Source organism: Eurypyga helias, unplaced genomic scaffold (genome assembly GCF_000690775.1).
Source record: "Eurypyga helias isolate BGI_N326 unplaced genomic scaffold, ASM69077v1 scaffold27513, whole genome shotgun sequence".
In the NCBI taxonomy this organism is placed as follows: domain Eukaryota; kingdom Metazoa; phylum Chordata; class Aves; order Eurypygiformes; family Eurypygidae; genus Eurypyga; species Eurypyga helias.
In genome coordinates this window covers 3,197-24,317 of record NW_010241073.1, presented here as the reverse complement: position 1 = coordinate 24,317, position 21,121 = coordinate 3,197, and the positions used below count along the sequence as shown (strand labels likewise).

The 21,121-nt window shown below is 38.0% G+C and overlaps 1 protein-coding gene across 1 annotated transcript in view; it reads left to right on the top strand.

Moving 5' to 3' along the window:
- The window catches only part of EFTUD1 (elongation factor Tu GTP binding domain containing 1), a gene marked incomplete at its 3' end in the record, with an annotated part of 49,459 nt that extends 29,836 nt beyond the window's left edge, over positions 1-19,623 (top strand). The window contains exons 15-16 of the mRNA XM_010148639.1: positions 16,885-17,016; positions 19,476-19,623. Coding sequence (XP_010146941.1) covers positions 16,885-17,016; positions 19,476-19,623 — 280 coding nt within the window. The remainder of the gene's footprint in view (positions 1-16,884; positions 17,017-19,475) is intronic.
- Positions 19,624-21,121: the final 1,498 nt, after the last annotated feature.

Sequence of the window (21,121 nt, the reverse complement as noted above, 5' to 3'; positions counted from 1 at the left end):
ATGCCTAATTTGTGGAATTAGTGTTTAAGGTTCAGTTTTCAACAGAGGTGTAAACTACCTGATTCACCAAGGATCTGTATTTAGACTGTATAATTAAAACTTCTATCCCTCTGTATAAAATGGTATTAGGCTTGTGTTCCTGCTTGTGAGTTAAACACGCTGGATAATTCCCTCTGCAGAGGTAGTTTGCTATAGAACTCAAACTTTCAGAAAGCTGTTTGAAAACATTTCCTTTGTCTGATGCGGCCGTGGGTTTTCTAAAATTCAGATTGAGAACATGCTATGTCATTTCAGGAATTAGCAACAAAATAATCACTTTAAGCACATATTAATTTGCAAATATGTGCCTTAGTACATGTAAATTCATGTATAGCAATTCGGACATCATAAAGGTACCATAAATCTGCTCGGTTTAAGAATGTGTGCCGTTACCAATGTGGAAAAGAAGTTTTATTCTTAAAGGATTTTAAATTTTGCGTTGTTACTTAGGGCAAATACATCTCTCGTGTTACTGTGATGGTGTACTTGAATTGAGTAGTGACATGTTTGAAAAGACGTGTGCTTTCCATCAGCAGGCTATTCCCGTAGCTGTTCTGGTCGATAAAGTTCAGTTTCTGTAAGATGAATTAAGCTTTTCAGCTTCATAATAAAGGAAGTCAATTCATGTAGTAGAGGTTGGTTGTAAAATGTAGATACTTGTGGTGGTATCAAGTCATAGTTTGCTTCGGGGCAGATAACTAAGCAAAAATGTTAAAAAAATGTAACTCAGGTATCATTTAGGCTAAACTTCTACTTAAGTTTGGAATTGCAAAGACATTGAAGGGTGTAAAAACTTATATTAATCATCAAGCTATTAGTTTATCTTTGTTTTCTGTATCTGAAAGATGTATTTTAGGTGTGCATGCATCTCTGTTCCTAAGACATCCTCTCTCTTTCCAGGCCTTGTATGCAGTGTTGCTGCTTTATCCTTTCACAGCCTCAGTAAGGACAATGTGCTTTTCCCAACGCATCCCTGAATAGCACAAACTACCTACCTAGATAATCGTATAAATGACTCAGAGTATCTTCAGTTCTGATGTTTGTCAGTGCTGAAATACACCATGTGTAACGGGGGGATGACAAGAAACTTGGCTCCAGAAATTAGTTTAGCCTTAAAATATCTCTCTGTGCCCTGTAGGAGACTGTGAATGATAAAGGGTTTAGATAGGTGAAAGTTTTAGGTAGGCAAAAGTTTTTCTAGGCAGTGTAGGTTTGTTGGTTAGATCTAGTTTGTCACTATTTTTGCATAGTTCTCGACTTCTGAATAATTTACTTTTTTCAGCTTTAGTACATCAGGATGTTGTTCTCTGTATATGTGTTTTGTAGCAATAGAAAATGTGTAAGTCTCTTGAATTTGTGCTGTTACCTATTTTTGTAGAGTCTCTTTTCCAAGGTCATGCAAAGTTGAAGCTCCTTTATATGGCTTTGATTGAATACGGCCTTTTCCCATCTTTACACTTGAAACAAACATCTTGTGAACAAAACAGTTCTGAAGAAAAAATAGTGGTGGTTTTCTTTGTTATTCACCGTTTTTCTTATTACCTATGCACAACTGTTATAATTTAAGATGAATACCAAGTGATCTCAGTATTCAGAGCATCTGGATGATGATGTTTCCTTGACCAATTAAGGTAGTCAGAGAGTTGTCATGTAATTTTCCATGTGTTTTTTTTTTTTTTGCTAGAAATGGAAATAGGAACCAGGTAACTTGTTTTATCCTTTAAACTGTTTTCTTATTCCCATTTAATGAGAAGGCAGAGGGCAGTGCTTTTCATACAATGCAAATACATGTAGTAATTGTAATTTTGGGACAAGGTCTCACATAGATTCACAGCACTGTCAGTGTGCTGACAACTTTGGATTGTGGTTTTTAACATGCATTTCTTCAATGTGTAGATTTCTTCACAGAAAATCTACAAATGCTTTGGCTCTAAATGAAATTAACCTCACGGAGTGTTCTGAAGGCCAAAGATCTGCAATCAGTATGGTGATTATTAGCTCAACTCAGAAACAATGCACTGGTTTCAGAGGCAGTGTAGTGTTACGTAAAGCCACTGTCATGAAAACATCTCTTTTACCATCCTTTTTTTCTTTGATACTTAGTTTGTACTGAGAAAAGCTACTGTTCTATATGAAAAAGAGATGGGAAAACTCTCCTTTCTGAATGTTTCTTTAATTTTCTTGGCTACACTAATTGCCTTCTGCACAGAGTATTAGCCAGGCTCTAGAAATTAGGCTGGACCTCCCTCAGCTGTCTTAGGAGTGTTAACATGGCTCTGAAATATGCCCTTTTTCCCCTAAGCTCCCCTCTCCAAATCTTAGTGTTAACCTCCTGTTCTCCTCAAATTCCACATTTCTCCCTGCCTTTCCATCTGTTACTCTTTCTACCTCAGCACTGTATTTTGATGACCTTAGTTATCCCATGTCAATAAAGTGAGGGTACATGAGAATATTCTAGTTAACCACAACCTCAGCGAATGCAAAAGCTCTTCTCCGAACTGGCATTGTTTATGCAATATAAACCTCTAATCCACGTGGGCAATTTATTTGAATGTGTTTTAAATTCCTGCTCGAGCACTTCCTAATCTTAGCCAGGTCTCCTGTGTGAGGGGGAGGAGCAGGATGCACGCGTTCCCACCCGCATGTGAAGAAGGGTTTGTCTTGCTGTGTAACAGACCCAGTGCCTGTAATACACACCCTTCTTGCAATAAATACCATCCGTGGTTGTGGAATGCTCCTGCTTCTACACTTGATCTAGCCACAGAAACCTTCTATTACTTTGTATATTTCTCTTTTGTTCCATCCTCTGTTGTCAACAAAATTTCTTCGAGGAGCTCAGAAAAAGCAGGGAGGGGGTTGCCGTAAGGACGTGGGAGCTGAGCGAGGAAGACCAGTTTGGAATCCGTTCTGCACACAACCCCGCTGAACAGGAACAGGGTTGTGGAGCATCAAAATCCGGTGTGACAAAAGGCAAGGTTACAAAGTCAAGAGATTGTTAACGAAGGCTATACGTTAGCGAGTTATTTCCTAAATATTTTCCTGAGATTTTGATGCTATTTCGTGCTTCACATGAAATTGCAAAAGTGTTGTGAGGGTTGTTTGGCCTGTGTCAGAGTGTGAGTCATGAAGTTGGCTTTGGCTGGCTGGTGAGCTGTGGGGGGGAGGTAAGGCAGAGCTATATTTAGGAGTATCAACTGATGTCAAACTGTGGAGCACTGCTAAACAACAGTGTTAAAGGGGCTGCGCTGGACAGTTTAGGCTTACAGTTTAGATTGTTTGTAGTGGTTTATCATTTCCTAAATAATTGGAAAAGCTGATATTTGCTAGAAATATTCTTCTGCAGAGGTTGCAAGCTAAGCAGTGTGAGTTTCAACTCCATGTGTACTTATCTAGTAATAGCTATTATAATTTCATTGTCAAAACTCTGTTCATTGAAAACAGCAAGCATAGATAAAACTTCCAGTTTCACCTTAGAGGTGTCAGAATCTGTTATTTATAAAGAATTGTTTAATTCCAGTTATAGGTCAGTAAGGGTAATTTTTGAGGGGCTGTTATCATGTAGTTTTTAGGATGCAGAACAGCTGCTGACTTGTTTTTTGTATTTTGAAATTTTGGCATTGACACCTGAGGCCAAATATAGCTACCTTTTTTCATCTAATTGATACCAAAAGAAATATGTTCTTTTCTAACCTTTCTTGCTCCCTACTACCTAATTCTCTCCGTTGAGGTCTGCTATGTATGTGGGCAAAACTCAAGCCAGTGATTTTAAAAAATGAGAGGCTCCATTTTCCAAGGCTGCCCTTCTGTCATAATTCTCATGGACTCTAGCTAGTGTTTTCTGGAGATTTTCATTTGGTAACCTTCCTTTGTGCAGGCAGGTTTTGGTAGATAATTACCTAAGTTGGTAGGGAGTGTTCTACCATGCCATCTTTGTTTCTGGGCCTGTCTGTGTGAAGATCACAATAGGAAAATTGCACTGAATTTAAGGACTTGAATGAACACTTTTCCATATGGAATGGAGAAATTTCTGTCATCCTAATGAATTTGAAGGGAACAGTTTTTTAAAAGGCACTTAACAGTGATTTAAGCACACTATTACTGACTTGAAAGTAGGCAGACCTGAGCCAAGGCAATGTACTGGTGGAGAAGTAGGAAAAAAACCAAACCATTTGGAATGTGTAAATTATATACTTGTTTAAGTTAATGTATGGGGGGTAAGTCAGTGTATCTGTTACTGTCATTTTAGGCTTCATTGGCTAAAGTATTGTCGTTGCCAACTTTGATAGAAGCCTTTTTTGGTGACTTAATTGGATTTCTGAAATACAGTATTGAGCAACAGATAATCATTTAAATACCTGGTGTGCTCCAAATTTCCGGTGTTAAGATTTGTACACATCAGGTTTATGGAATGTTGAAGCATCGGGGCAACCATTGTGTGTTGCGTGGGCTGTGAACCCAATAATATAAATGAAGATAGTTCCTGTTACATCAGTTATTTGCACTTGTACGTCTGCAGAGACATTCAAACCGATTGCCCCCTCTTTGGTCTGCTGGAGCTGGTGAGGATGAGGAAGTTGAAAGCACCCGTGATGAATTCTAAAGCCAGCCTCTGTGGTTCATGGATGCAAAGAGCTGTGTGTTAAGAAGCATTCAGAATGGGACCTAACACGTATGGAATCCTGATGGCTACGTTTTTTGGAGCTTTTCCACAAAAGACTCATTTTGTGACGTGTTCAAAAAAGCAAGTGCTCTGAGCAGTGGTACTAACAAAGCCTGGATTCCTGTGGTCTGGTGTCCTTAAAATCCTCAGCTTCCCTCTAAGCTGTGCCTGTCCTGCAGTTGTGCGTGTCCCAGTTGGCCAGCCGGGAAGCCTGGAAGCCAGCCTGCTTCCAAGCAGGGTATATAATGATCGTGTTTTGCCTGCCCTTCTTTCAGTGAGCTCACCAATTTTGGTTTCCCATCAGTCCTTAGCCATTGCTTTGACATAACTTGTGGAAACTTAATTATATCCAATGCCTCCCCTCTCTCTCCCTGGTAAACTTAGTGGAAGCTGACAACATGTTTGAAAGTTGTTGAGGGGAGACTGTGTGATTACAGGAGTTGCGTTTACTTTGGAAATGGGACCAAAAACATCCTCCATTTCTAACAGATTCTTCTGTGTACATAATCTCCTCAGGAAGTATGACATACTGTGTTGGAAGGGTTGCTTCTCAACCAAAAAAAGTAATTTAAGCCATCAGCCGGTTTTAGCAGAAATGCTTTTCATTTTTAGTAGAAGTGGTTCATCTCCCCAGAACTCTCCCAGAGCATTTCAAGCCTGGCTGTGGCACACGGCCACGTTTCTTTTGTTGGGGAAAGCAGCTGACATTGTGTGTTATGGTTTTGCTTTGTCTTGAAGCAGCAGCCGCCGAGTCCTGTTGCTTGTGGGTGATACGCGATACGGCATCTGTGGGCTCTTCTGCTTAGTCAGCAGAATGCGGGCCAGACTGGTCTAGTTTCTGGTGGGGGGGTAGCGGTGAGGCAGGGAGACAGACTTCTTTCAGGACCGTGAGGCGTTAGCTCCACTTTCTGCACGGATGGGAGGGAAAAAAGGTCTCTTCGCTAGTTTTATAAGATGGTGGTCGTTAAACCTATACTCTCATTGGCTCCGTCATGCCATGGGAGCTTCACCATGGTTAATATTTGATTTGCCTTTTCTTGGTCAGCATGTCAGAAGCAGTGTCTCTTAGAAATGGATTAATGCTTGCTTAGTTGAGGGAGTGAAAATTGGGTGAGAAGGAAAATTGCCTTTGTATTAGGTCTGTTTGTTTAGTATCCGGAATTGGCTCACAAATGCTGGTGCTGCTGCTGGGAAGCCAGAACTGGGGACAGGATTGCCGTCTTCGATGGCAACTGGCTGCTAGGTCATCCTAGCTGTGTTTGGGATGGTGTTCCTAGACTACCTTTTGGAGCGGGGTCTCTTTTCCTTTTATCCTCTAGTGCAAATGAAGCACTCGTTGGCTGGTGTTATTACTGCAGAAAAGGAAATGAAGCACTAGAGGTTTTCCAGATGTGGGGACGTTAAAGCCTTGAACTCCCTTCCTGCTGTCTTTTCTCAGTGCGAGGCTCCTGCCTGTGTGTAACAGATGCACTGGGCAGTGTTGGGGATGATTGTTGCATGTAGACTGATGGGACGGGTATGAAATTAAATCCTATCAGTTACTTTTTGCAATGAGGCATTAAAAATCTAGATTAGCTCTTTTTATTTTTTTCTTCTCCATTTTGAAATAAAGGAACATTTTCAAGGCCAGTTCAATTATATGTTCTTCTGCACTAGTCTTAAGAATTCTCATATCTTAAGAATAATCTTTTTTTCCCATTTTCCTCTTGACCTACAGCTGATACAAGTTAGTATCTTGGAATATTTTAGGAAGTCAATATTATATGGACTATGAATTACAGTAATAACTCTCCGTGATACATTAGTAATCAGAAATTAGGGGGGAAGTGGCACTCTCTTCCACTGGGGGAAAAAGTTGGGAGATAAGGAGTAGTAGTCTTATGTTTTAGGTATTCTTTACATGTTTTAAGTAGATGTGATTCTGGTATGCTTAGTTTACATAAGTGCAGACTGACAGAAATACTTAATGTGAAGCTCACTTGTAAAATTAATGATTTAAATATACTTTTAATTTTTTTTGAAAAATAGATTTTTTTTTTTTTTTTTTTTTTTTTTTTTTTTTTTTTTTGGTATCATAGTGACAAGAACCTATTTTAACCAGAATAATGAAGGGCTAGCAGAACATTTTCTCCAGGACTATATTATTTTGTATTTCTTAGGTACTGTTGTCAGTGATTAATGTGTGTGTTTTGAAATAACTTTCTGGAATGTGGTCTTTACTTTTCACTATAAATTTGTCACTATTCTAGCTCGGTTTTATTTGATGAATTTGGAGCATATCTCTGCCTTTCAGTCTGAGATTGGTATTAATGGCCCAGACACAGGTTTTTGTGTGTCAGTAACTTTTTCTTTTAATTATTTGAGTGTATTTTCAGCTTATTTTGGAATTCATTTTCCTGTTAAACTGGAGCACAAAATCAATAACTTAGTAACTTCCAAGGCTGTTGATATAACAGGTGTTTTTAAGGCATCCCGTTCCCTCTCATGCCATCGGTTTGTACACCCATTATGTCAAATAGGCCTAATCCGAGGCATTGAAGAGTTGCTTTCTTGTGTTAGAATCTTTCTTCTAATTAATTCTTCCCCACAATATTACTGCTTGTAACTACAAATGAGCTATTCAAAGGTTTCTTTTAGCCTGAGGTCAAATTTTGTATTATTCTTCATCCTTCTTGAAAATTATTGTATTTAAAATAAACATCAACTTCTGCATAATCTAGACTGAAATGATCCGTTATTCATGGTACTTTGGAACACTTCATGCCATATTTCCCACGGCAACAAAATAAGCAAGCAGAAATCGCTTACAGCGGGGGGGTTGGGGATGTGCCTTTAAAGCATTAGGCATTGGGTCAGGTTTTGGAAAATTGAATTTTAATTAGTTACTTACATGTCTTACAAGTTAACGGGATAAATGGTCAGTGACTCAGTAGGGCATTTCCCACAGGATATTGTACACATTTGGTAATTGGTATGCTGCTTGAGGTGTCCGAGTATCTTAGGAAGTGATTAGTCTGTCTTTGCATTTACCTGATGTCTTGAATGATAAAGGCCTCGTATTCTTTTTTTTGTTTTGACTGCTGAAACGTAAATCAAGTATATTGGGATTCTACAGTTAAACAAATTCTAAACCCAGGACAAGGATGGACAAAATTTAATGAGCTTTAAACTAACTACCATTAAATTGTGTAATTGGCCCTTCTAGTAGTAGATTCCAAATTCCCTGTGTACCTAGGCTATGTGGTGCAGAACTGGTAGCAATATGTCCACGTAGCTTTTTCTAGACAAATACGACAAAACCTCCAAGACTTGTACAGATTAAAATGAATTCCTTGCAACATCAGTGCCTGAAGGCCTCATTAACTTGAACACCTCTTATAATTGATTCTGGGAAGTAACAGACGTTACTTATATTTTATAATACTCAGTTTAAGAAAACAGTATATACATGAAGTCTGCCCCTTTTCAGGATACATTACTAAAACTGAATAAAACATAAAATGGCATTTTCTCTCAGCGTTCGGTTGGTTGTCAGACTATGCTATAGCTAGTCTGATTTCAGAGGAAATAATTTGATGTTACTCATCTGCTAGCTGAGATTAGTTATTTTGCTCTGTTTCTTGATCAAGAAATTAGAAGAATTCAGTTTGCTGTGGTGTTCAAAACTCTGTTGAACTTTACACCTTCACTGTCATTGTGCCTCAAGTACACTCATAAAAATATTTAAATATTGTATGGGTTTTTATGTTTTCCCAGTATCTACTTAAACGTAAATATTGAACTTTACTATATTTTTAAGTAGAAAGGCTTAGCCTCTAGCTCCTTTCCTCTAATGTTAAACCCTCTGACAGAACACAATTGCTTCAGTGCTTCCCCTCAGCCTCTGGCTGCTGCCTCCCCTTCCGCGTCTTCTGGAGTTCTATATACATGTGAATGTAGGTGAAATATTTTTAAAGCACTTTATTAAAGTAAGAAGTAATTGTTTGGATTAATACTGCTGATAAATAATCTATTCATGTTACAGACCTATGGGGAATAAGAAGCTATTTTAACAGACTTCCAGAACTGAGCATGTGTACGTGGCTGATGTTATTAATGGGGGTCTTGCAAAAGAGTAGAATTATAATTTCTTTACTTTTTTCTAACGTAACTACTATGATATATTGAGAGAGCCGGAGAGGTTTATTTTAAAATATTTTGAATTTTCTCCTCTTTAACTTCCAAAATATAAGCTGTGTCTTTGCTAGAGACTGCAGGAATATAGAGATTTCTCTTGTTATTCTGCTACTTTGAGGGTGAGGAATCTCAGGTCTTTCAGTATGTGTTCCTCTTGCAGACTTAATGAGGTAATTGATGTCAATACCTAAACTAAAGCATCCTGCTTGAACACTCCAATGTTTTCTTGGTGTTTGTTGACATTTTCTCATATGTACAAAACAGCTTTATGAAGGGTCAGTAGCCCCATCTTTTTCTGTCTTCTACAGGACAGATGTCAACATCATAGCTGGAGTCTTGGAGAGTTTCAGTACAGGAATTTACAAATGAGAGAACTTTTTTTGTTAAATACTTTTCTCATTGAACCAGCAGAAATCATCAGTAGATGACTGGCATGTGTTTATCTGAGGGACAAAGTAGGGAGGCTTCCTAGAAATATCCAGAGCTGCACCTGTGAGACATTTTTCATCTCCAGAAAATACGGATTTTCTTTTGGGAGCATAGTTAAAGCTCTGTTCCCTGGAAGACTTTCGCTTTCCTTAGTGGATTGCTGGGCAAAACTTTCTTCCCTTGTGCAGGATATTCCATATGCATTCAGCGGATCTGTTTTCCAGTACAATATGCCATTTCATGGATTTAGGAAAGCGCATTTAGTACCGATAATGAGTAAACCAACAAATCAGTAGTTCAAAGGACTTTTAGATTATCAAAGTAAACGTGTTGAAACAACCATTTCTAAACTCCATTGGTTTGGGACAACCACCATGCTGACCCGCCTCTGAAGTTCTGGTAGTCATTAAAAAAAATTAAGCAAGTTCAGATGTGTTGCTGTCAGGTCAAATTAAAATAATTTATTCAAAGTAATTAGAAATCTAAAATTTGGTTTATGTTTCAAAAACCCTTGAAGAGTTCTGTATGGTGCTAAATGCTTTCCACATGCAGTAATGGAAGTTTTAATTTGGTGTACGGGCTAACTGAAGTCAGTCCCACCGCCTATGTGGTCATGTTGTACAAAGATCTGTGTCCATGTTCACTGTTGCTCGGTATCGCTGCCCTCACTCGAGTGATGTCAAGTTGAGCTGGCGTGTGCAAAGGAATTATAATGTCTGGGCACAGGCAAAGTATATTACAGTAGAAGAACTAACACTTTTATAAAACCACAAAAGGTACCGTTCAGTGACTTTATCAAGGACACTTTGCAGTTGTAAGCTATTTAATCTTTTATTTGAGTAAAGATTTGTTTTCCACTTTTTTATTGGCGTTGAAGCTATGAGCGCGTTGATTTAATGATACATAAAGAGGGTTGGGGAGGGTTGCAGATCTACGCATGAACTTTCTTTCTAAGTTTCTGTGCTAAAATTAAGTGTAACCATGAATGTTTAAAAATCAGGATCATTTACTTTAGTTTTGAGCCCAAAAAATCAGTATGGCATGAGAAATGAAATAATTTTGTAGCATAGGAAAAACATCATTATCTGAAATACTTTCATCTTCTATATTTATTTGCCTCATTAAGCAACTTAAGGAAATCAATATTTCATTTTGACTACACCTATTTGTAAACCCAGAAGTCAAAATTGGAGTGTTAACTGATTCTGGTTTAATTCTGTTTCCAGTAAATTCGTATTTTAGCAAAAAAATTCCTGACTGAGCTTTGATGTCTGCTTTTTCACAAAGACTGAGCACAAGTGGATCTCTCTTCATTCACTTTATCATTTCAAAGATGTTGCCATTTAATGTAAAGGGATTCTTTTATAGTTTTCTTGAAACTTTTTTAGTCTCGTCTGAGAAAAGGATAGGAAAGTTCATAATTGCAATTGTCGACTCAATCACCAGCTAGGAAGCATATGTTGTCATGCAGCCTGATTACTTAATCAAATATAGGGTATTTTTTTCCCAGAGAATCTCAGCAGAAGATTTGTAATGAGTAAGCAAGCATCAGTTATGTGTGCAATCCTCTTCACAACTATAATGTTGCAATAGGAAATTGCAGTGGAACGTGCTGTTAGATCATTGTATTGCTTTCCTTGCAGTTCTTCTAAAAGCAGACAGAATTGTTCTTCGAACTACTTCCCTACAAGAACTCGTTGGGGTCTCCTGGTACTTTTTCTTCTTTCACTACTCGATGATTCAGTAGTAAAGCACTGAGGGGTTCTTCTCGGGGAGAGGGAATTTTGTTATAATATGTCTCAGTTTACTTTTCATTGATCAGAAAGTTATGCTCAGTTTGCCCTAAAACTGCTGGGAACCTAAAAGTAAAGTTTTACAGTAAAAGTGTAGCTTAACACCTTTGTACTGAGGAACTGAATGCATGTGTCTGCTTGTTCATCTCTAGCACATATTAGGTAGAACTTGTTTCTTTGAAACTCATGAACAGGGACAGAGAAAGGCATCTACAGACTGTTGGATGCTGGTGGTTTCTAGAGATTCAGCTCAAAAAAACACATTGGAAAGAGGAAATGAAATACAAAAGAAAATGTTAAATTAACTGTAAAGGGACTGGAAGGTACTGAGAACAGCTGAAATCATGCACACACACGGCAGTATTCTGTCTTCCATACAAGCAATTCCACTTGCCTCAGAAGCAAGTAAGGACAGTCGAGGGGGAAGTGCACGATTACAGATGAGGAGAGGAGGCTCACCAGCAATCTGCGCTAACATGTGGTCTGTATTAGGGAAAAAGTTGATGAAATCTCAACTAGAATGTGGTCTGTGTCTTGATTTACATTCCCTTCCCTTCCAGAAACAGTTTCTAATATAGAAAGGTCAAGTTCTGCCCTCAGATGTCTCTATGCAGTGCCCATGAGACTCAAGAGAAACATGCTTAAAATCTGAGGCAATAAATGTATAATACAGGGGGTTCCTTAGGCATAGTAGCTTGTCCAAAATCCTACCAAAAGCCAGTTTCTCTGTGCAAAATCCTTCCTCCTTATTTTTTCTTATTATTATTTTTATTTAAATTAGGGATAGTAATGGAAGGATGGAGGCTGATGCTTGAAGTGTATGTGCAGTATTAGTCACCCTAATAGGTAACAGTGTGCTCATGGTATAATCTTTTCTATGCTTATACTAGATATTGGGAAAAGCAGAATTCTGTGGGTAGATTTGAAAGAGAATGATGATTGATGTGGGGGTGCATTAGTTTTTTTATGATTTTAATTTTATTTGGCAAATACATTTTGCCTTTCTCTTTGTTTTAGTTGGCTTTTAGCCTATCTATTTTAAGGAGAAACTGGAAACATCTGAGAGCCAATCATACTATTAACGTGAATTTGTGAATATATTTTCTCATATGTGTTTTATAATGACAGTTTTAAAAGTATTTCTTTTCAAATGTCTCTCATTAGGAAGGGGAAAAAAAGAAAAGTATTTGAATTACTGCCCAAAGAAAATTATAGGGGTTTTAGTCTAATTGTATACTCCCTTTAAAACAAAAGGCACATGCTTGTTTTAAGATTTCGGATTGCATAGGTTTGCAGAAGTTTGCATCACAGCTCCTTTGACATGAATTACAAATGAGCTTGCTTGGTCTTTCTTCACTGATACACAGCACAGTGCGTGGGGTGCATGGAGCATTTAAACAGGAGGCTGTGCATGTAGTAAAATCTTAATCCTTCTAAACAAATGGCGTTGATAAGGAATGATATATTTCAGTGGAGACAGAACCTTACTGGGAGTAGTAACGTTAGCTTTTTTCTTTACTTGTTTCCTTACGGTGTTAGTCTAAATTTTGACATGTCTCGATTCCAGAGCAGCCCAGGATTCTTAAGTGGTGATATCATCAGTGAGAGAAGATAAAAGATCCACTGAACTAGTGTGCTGAGGCCAGTAACAATGTGGCAGAAGTTAAAACTTAAACAGCTTTCATCCTCCTTTGTTTGATTTTTCACACTGCAAACTAAATTATTTCCTTATCTGATTGAAAAAGTTATGTACGGTGAAGTTATGGTAGTGGTGTCTGCTTCTCTTTTTGCATCTTGAAAGAACATTAAATGCTAAATCCTTCTACATCAAAGGAAACTAATTACATATATCTTGAAATTGATCTATTATGTGCTCAGATCTTTATAGCTGAATTCAGTTGGAAGAGTGTAGTTTATCTTTAAAGACTGAAAAATTAGTGTCTAAGGTGTAGTGGTTACCAGCAAGACATAAGTGAAAAGTAAATGGAAACTTGTCTTGAGTCTCCTGCTCCTTTTGAAAATTTCAGTCATGATGTTCTTATCTATTTTTACCATTTAGTTTCTACCATGTGGTAAAACTATCGGTGATACAAGTAAGTATATCCTTGATTTAGTATTCTTATCTTCTACGGCAGGTAATAGCCAGTACTCAACAAAAGAAGGACCTTTGTAAATCTAACAGTTCTGCATCTGTGTAATAATTCTCCCTGATGTGCACCGTAATTTGGCCTACTTTTAAATGATAAACAACCAAACTTGGAAGGTCTTTGTTAACATTATCTCCCAGGCATTTAATGAGTTCCTTGCCTATTAAGTAATCAACTGGTTGCATTTCTGTGAGTATGGATGATACTCTTGATATATGCTATCAAAAATCAGTTTGATAAAGAATTTATGTGTAGGATTGGCATCTTTAGGACAAAAGAGATCATTTGTAATCTTTTAAAATTATATCACCAGAGATTTGAAGTCTTACCTTTTCCTTTTAAAGACAGGATCAAGTCTAGATCTAGCGCTGCACTGTCTGGGTGTTTCTGTCTGAGTGTTAAGCTTTGTAAAATTACCTTGGCACGTGGACGGAGGCCTGGAGAGGGGTGTTTTTCAGTGCCTGTTATTCAAGTCTGGTTGAGTTCAGGCACTGTGTTTCTTTACTAACCGGTAGTGTGTGGGGATGCTTTTTCAAAACAGAAATACTATTCAGCAGAAGGAGCAAAGCAGGCAGATGACGAATTGCAGAAAAAAATGCTTAGTCTCCTATTTACTATCAAATCTGACATGGCATCTCTTGGTAGGCTTGACGTTTCAGCATGGGTAGCTTGCTTGTTGGTTCTCTACACTCTAATCCCCTTAATCTCAACAGGACAATGCACAAGGAAAACATATAGTAGTAACTGTTTAGTAGATATGGCTCTTCGCCTTTTACATTGTAAAATCTGTATAGGTGATTTGAGTCCTGACTGGGAAGGAAAGGCTTTGCTACCAATTACCGTGTTAGAAGTAGCGTTACACAATATATGGAAAAGTATGCCATGTTGCTCATAAGGGGATTTTAATAAACCATTGTGTCTTCAAAGTTTACACACTCCTCTGAACAGTGAGAATTCACCATTTTCTTTTGTATTGAAATGAGGTGACACACCACAGGCAGAGTTAGTATAAAGGAGGAGTTTACTGATCAAGTCAATACATTTAAAAATTCCTATAAACATTTCGAACTCCAGCTTCTCTTAACAGACTGGTACACATGTTTATTTGTGTGACTGACTATGTACTTTGTAGACTAGGTTGTACTCTGCGAGATGATTGTTCAGAAATACTTGCAGTGCTTTTTAGTATTTCAATGGTTAACCTAAACCGTAAGAGCAGTAGTTTGTGTCTCCTTCCTTGCTTAAGCAGTTTTTTCTTACCTTTGGTTCCTTTCTTCCGCGCTGAATGGGACAAAACCAATCTTAAAACGAGAGGCGTATTTCTAAGCTTAATTTTGAAGCAGCTTTTCTAAGTCCTTTCAAGTAATCAGCATACTTACACTGGGATCTCAGTGGTATGTGTAAATTTCAGTGGGATGAAGAGTAATTTTGACTAATTTATCAGCGTAATTAGTAGGATTCTTCCACTGTCATGTTGTGTGTTACTTGGGAATTAGTTATGTTACATCTTCCTCTAATACTGTTCGGAAAATACATGAGCAGTTACTTACTCAAAATCCTATTACGTAAATAACTTGTCCAAGAACCTTTAATCATTATGGATTTTTTTTCCCCCAATGTTCATTGCTAAGAATGTGTAAATTAAATAGATTCACCAGGGCTGGACACTGCTCTGTACTAGCTCACACAGTTAAGCAATTAAAACTCTCAGGTGATAAGCCTGGCAGGTTTTCATGACAGCTGACAGATTTTTTTTTTTTTTTAAATTTTTAGTGCATTATTGTTGCCAGACACTAATATAATTTATATACTTTTACCTTCAAACTTGAAACGAGCAGAGAGCTTGTAGTTTTCTTTATGGTAGTAAGAGGACAGTAACGTGCGGTAAGAGTCTGTCTGAAGTAAGATTTGGTAACGTGATTTCTCTGGTTCACATTACACTGTGAAAAGAAGCTGTTCACCTCCCACTCTAAATCATTTTCCTTTTACCAGCTGGAGAAGATCAGGATAAAATGGACCCATCCCTTTTCCCAGTCCCTCGTGGTGATGATGATCCGGCATTTGTTTTTTCATTCAAACCACATGTTGAATAAGTGAAAAAGAGGAAATGGATGCTGGTCATAGGTCAGGTGCAACACAGAGTTTATAGAGATTTATTTTCTTTGTAGCGTCTGCTATCTTGCAGTTAAAGCCGTTGAATGTTGTTCTACTTCCAGTTAGTTTGAGGCAGGTTTTCTCAAATAGTGACATTTTGGGTTTTGGCATATCCTATTGGCCAGACATTCAGCCTTCAGAGCTGTAGCAACAGCCTGATTCTGCAGATGATAGCTCTGCAGCAGACTGGCTCTCCAGAATTTAAACTCCCACATGATCTCATAGGGTGGAAGCTGACCCTCTTTGGTTTTGGCCTCAAACCAAGAAGACTTAATACTTTTCCAGGTTCTTCTTTTGGCTTAGGGTGACAATGGGGAGCTGGGGTTAAGAAGTACTGCTTATCACTACTCAGGCATGTAGGAGAATGAGGAGAAAGGAGCAGAAATATCCTGCAATATAGAGATGCAAATTTAATTTTTAAGCAGGTATAGATTATGAGCTAACGGTTGTCGTATTCTCATAATAAATTACATGTGCATTTGATTTATACTCCGTTAGAAGTACTGCAGTGCTCGTTGCTTACGCTTGAAGGAGAATCAGGAAAAGTGACTGTATATATCAATAGTAGCTTTATTTGTTGTCTTTATTACTCAAACACTTCTAGTAGTGTTTTTATAGCTCTAAGTTATGAATGATGTCCTGTTGGTTAGGAATTCAAAGGCAATAATTTCAGATTGTCTTAAATGTGCCAGCCACCCCAGACTAAATATGCATTTACAGCAGCTATTTTTCAGATTTATAGCTAATACTTTTTTCCTATATTTTTTCTTATCACTACAATTTAAGCTCATTTTTTTCCAACTTACCAGCATTATAAAATATATTAGGATTAGAATTAATAGCTTACTGTGTGATAAATTAAATTTTACGAGATTCAAGTTGCAGAAAATGGGAATCTCAAATGGGCATGAGGGGGGTGGGAAGAAAAAAAACGCCCCCTGTTCTTCACCATAAGAGTAATTAAGCGCTGGGGGAGCTTGCCAACAGATGCTGTGCAGTCTCCGTCATTAAAGGTTTTTAAAACTTGACTGGACAAGGCCCTGAGCAACTGGATCTAACTTTGAAGTTAGCCCTCTTTTGGGCTAGAAATGGGAGTAGATGACCTTAGGAGGTCTCATGCAGTCTAAATTTTTCTAAATTTAAACCACCAAAAATAAGTCTGAGCTGTACAAAGGATTGGATGTATTAGAAGGGAAAAAAGTCATCATGTCCTTTCTGTTCTTCAGTTATAAACATTCCTTTTCAAAATACAGAGGGAATGCAATGGGAGCCATGAGACTAAATATCAAATGTCACACCAGAGACTTGAGTACCCAGATTATGCACAAATATTTTAACAGATACTTTATGTGAACAGTGAGGAATTTTTGAATCTGATTTTTGCAATTAGAATTTTTTTAGCTTGATGATGATGTCTCTAGTCTCATTTAATATGGCAGTGGGTGATATTTTGTTGGTTTGCTTTTCTTTTTCCAATTCCTGTTAGGAATAGGAGGCCTGCAGGATTTTGTGCTCAAGTCTGCAACGCTTTCGACGTCGCCAGCTTGTCCACCGTTTACACCACTCAACTTTGAAGCTACGCCGATTGTGCGGGTGGCTGTTGAACCGAAGCATCCGAGTAAGTGTAAAGGAGAATGGGGATGGTAATGCAAATTCAAGGGGGTAGCAATGCAGCTTGGCTAGTTTATGGTGTATCCTCTGAATCAGAGACTCACCCAGTATGCAACGAATACGTGTATACTGCCTACAGAGCCATGCTTTTATTGTCCTTGTGAATTATTCTGGCCGGCCAGCTCATGTCTCAGTAGGTGAGGAGATACAGAAGAGCTTGTTGTGCACTTTTTGGTCAGACTTAGCTGTTCCTCAAGTAAGACGCTGCTTGATGCTGAAGGTTCAGAATTCCTTCACTGTGAAGGTAAGTATATGGTTGGGTTTTTCACTTCTGCTGAGATTCTTTTATGCTATACCATTAAGTGTGTGGTACAGATTCACAGTACTGCTTCTAATTGATGCACCCCACCGCCCCCAACCAGACAGTACTATGGCTCTGGCTACTTTTGAATTTCAGCCCATTTTCCATTTCTTGTTGTAGTGTTAGTAGAACCAAAATAACTGGCTTTCTGTTCAGTTACAAAATATTCTAACACTAAGATTACATGTTTTTCAGAAAGTGATTGGGCAGCTTAGCAGCTATTTGTCCTACGTGTTTGAATAACAGATAATCATATATTGTACATCCTGCATTTGCTAAAGGAATTCTGAAAGTATTGGAAATTACTGGTTCTACTGAGTGTAGTATTCTGTTGAAAACGTTAAAAGAATGTAATTCTAGAACTACTGACCGATTTTTTTTTTTGTAATTTTTTTTTCCTTAAGGTAATTAAGCTGTATCATTCTTACATCATTGCTTAATTTCTCCTCCCTTCTAATTTCTTTATCTATGGTTTGAACTAAATTTATTAGAGGGACAGAAGCCTCAAATGTAGCTATACTTGCAGAAGTGTTCTGAAAATGCGCTGCTGCTTGCAATAAGAGGAAGACAAGCAAAATTTGGCTGTTGCAGGCTCAGCTTGAAAGCAATCAATTGTCCCATGAGCTGCACATAGTCTTGAGGTGGCCCTAGCACGTTGTCACATATGGGTGGCTTGATTTCCACAGCAAACCTACTTCAGCAGTGGTTGATTCCATGCTTACTTGGAATAATGACTCAAGTAAATTCAAGTTATTTCCCTATGTATATTTCACAACATTGCTGCATGTCTTCACATTCATGTCAAAATCTTTCTGTATGGTTACCCTAAGCTCTAAAAGAGGAAAAAAACCCACTATTCATCCCTCTCAGTGGGCTTAAGTGCAGAGGACAAGGTTGAAGGTCGTCATTCAACTGTTTTGGTCATGTGAACTGCCTGTTTTTTCCACTTTTTGTTTATTTTTGTCTGGTTTTCAAGGATCCTTTTCTCTTACACCCTTACAAGCGCATTATTAAATACACAATATCATATTTCTTTAAAAAGTCTCCAAGTGAATGACAGGTTTAATGTCACTCTTCCTCCTGAATACGAATATGCATTCCTAGAAAGCCTGTGGGTATTCTTTACCCCATACATAAAGTAAGAAAAAGGAAAACTAATTAATTTTTTTAAATTGTATTCAGTATGAAAGCTGCTGACAGGAGGTGTTTATGCATAGCTTTGATGTAACTTGACTCAACTGTGGTTCTTCGTTCTCTATTAACCCTTTTTAAGTGCCTTCGTTATGGGGCCAGCTGTGTTTTGTTTCACTCTCACATTCCTGATTTTTCCCCTTTTCAGGTTCTGATAGCATTAAAGCTTTACACTGGCTTCCAGCTAGTTTTAAATCCTTGCTGTGATTCATTCACTCTCATGCCTTCCGAGTAATCCATATGGAATCATTTTTGCTTGTATTGTAGTCAAGTTGACATGTTATTATTTATGTCTTTGGAGCATTTTAAGCCTTAGCAATTTATAGGTTGCTACACTCAGCCATGAAAGATTGGAAAAAAATACAAATATTTATTGAGAGATGACTTTAAACAGTTGTAATAAATCTCTTGATAATTTGTGAAAATGAGGAGTAAAATCCTGAAATTTTTAATCACTTCATATTGGTAACATTGAATTTTTTTATTGGTTTTGAGCTGTGTATGTAGTTAACTGTATACAGGAAGCAAGATGAAGTAGTCATAGTCAATAGCTAACTTGTAGTACTAAACCTGTTGCAAAACTATGTAAAACAAATTCTTCTGTTTGAATGTGTACCATGGTTATGATGATAGAATGTGGATTTTATCATCAGTATGTTAATTCTTGGTGATGAATTATGGTTTATGTCTTCATTTGCTGCTCTTAAACCATGCCACTCCTTGTGACTCATAAGCAGGAATTTGCCTGCAGGAAGACCTCACAACTTAGCTGGAAGTTTTTGAGTATTCCTAAAATACATATTTGTGTTTAGACTTCCATAAAAATGAGTGTAACTATTTCTCACTTAGAGTATGTCCTAATTCAAATTTTCCTTCTTCAGTATCACTTCGTTAATAATACCTTATTTTGCCAGGTGATATGCCTCAGCTGGTCAGAGGAATGAAGCTTTTAAACCAAGCTGATCCGTGTGTCCAGGTCTTAATCCAGGAGACAGGGGAGCATGTGCTAGTGACAGCAGGAGAAGTTCATCTTCAGCGTTGCTTGGATGACCTGAAAGAAAGGTTAGAGGGGCAAGGAGGAAGAAATATTTTTAGTTCAGTAGGTGTCTGTTGTATTTCTTTGTCAGATGCGTATCTTTGATGTATGTTCTGTTAAAATAGAAGCTTCATCCACCAACAGTTTGTACCATTGAATCGTAAAGGTACCTTCTTGTAGCTATAAAATTACCTGCAGTTAGGCAGAAGCTGCTAGCTCACCACTTGTATTCGTATTATACACCTTTTGGGTGCTTTCTAGAAATTATAAATTACAGTAGGCTCAGGAATCCAATTAAGACAGTAATGTACAATTTATACAAAATAAAAACTTTGAGGGGAATCATGTCTGATAAATTAACTCTCAAAAACTAGAGAGCAACGAGACCAAAATTGTATGTGCACACTCTGTCCTGTTCCTTTGCTCTTCACATTGATTTTTTTTAAATGTAAAATCTGTTCTCTTACTCATGAGCAGTATTTTCTGCAAGTGTAAATGCATACACTTAGTATCTTCTAATGTTTCTTCAAATGGTGGAACAGTTGTCTGAAACAGTCCTTTCCTATAACTTCATTTACTAAACAATTTCTGGTGCTTCTGTCTGCATACGTTTGCTATCAGTTTCTTTCTAAACCAGAAAGGAAACCTGATGGTGGATGGTTGAATGTCTTGTCTTGCTGTACCCATACTCACTCCTTTTATTATCAGGCAAACTTCTTACGGAAGTTAGACTGGTTCACTTGTAAAATCAGATGTATGTTTTAATGGTTATCCTGATTACACCTTAGTGCAACACATTTTTCCCACTTTGAAAAGCATATTATTGTTTGTTGGTACCCATCACTTGAACGTAACGTGTTAGAGCAAAACTGGTCGTGCCTGTCTTCAGCTGTGGTTTGCATAGCAAGATGTATAAATGTCTTTATTTTGGCATTGGCCAAAATTTGGAGGGGGGAGTGGGAAAGCGCTGCGTGGCGGGAAAATAGGATTATAGTGAGCAGCTAGTAGCAGTCGCTATATTTCCATTACTAAACTTTTCTTTTGTCAACATAATTTTGGGGGTTTTTTTTGAGTTTTCATCTAATTTGCCTTTTGTTAGGAGAACTATAAACTGTCTAGAGGGATCATTTTGTGTCCCTTACTTGTATTCCTCAAAAAAACATTGTCAGCGTTCCAAACTCCGAAAGCATGTGGATGCTCTGTGCTTGTGGCATCGTAAGCAGAAGCAAGGAATGCCTGAGGGCACAGCCTAGCAGGGTTCCCACCAGTGACCCACTTGGACTTGGCTTGTGGATCATCTTGCCTTTTTACTCACTTGGGTACCCAAAAGTAGTTGGGAGCAGGTGTGTTTCCTAGCTCGTGCTCCTAGCCATCTCTGAAGCCTTAGCATAAGTTAGCTGCCATCCTTCACACACTAGCTCATGGGACAAGGATTGTTCCTTCCTTCTCTCCCCATTTGGTGGAAGGAAGAGTGAAGAGTGGGATCCCTGGCTTGCACCATTCCTTATGAATTCCATGTGAGTC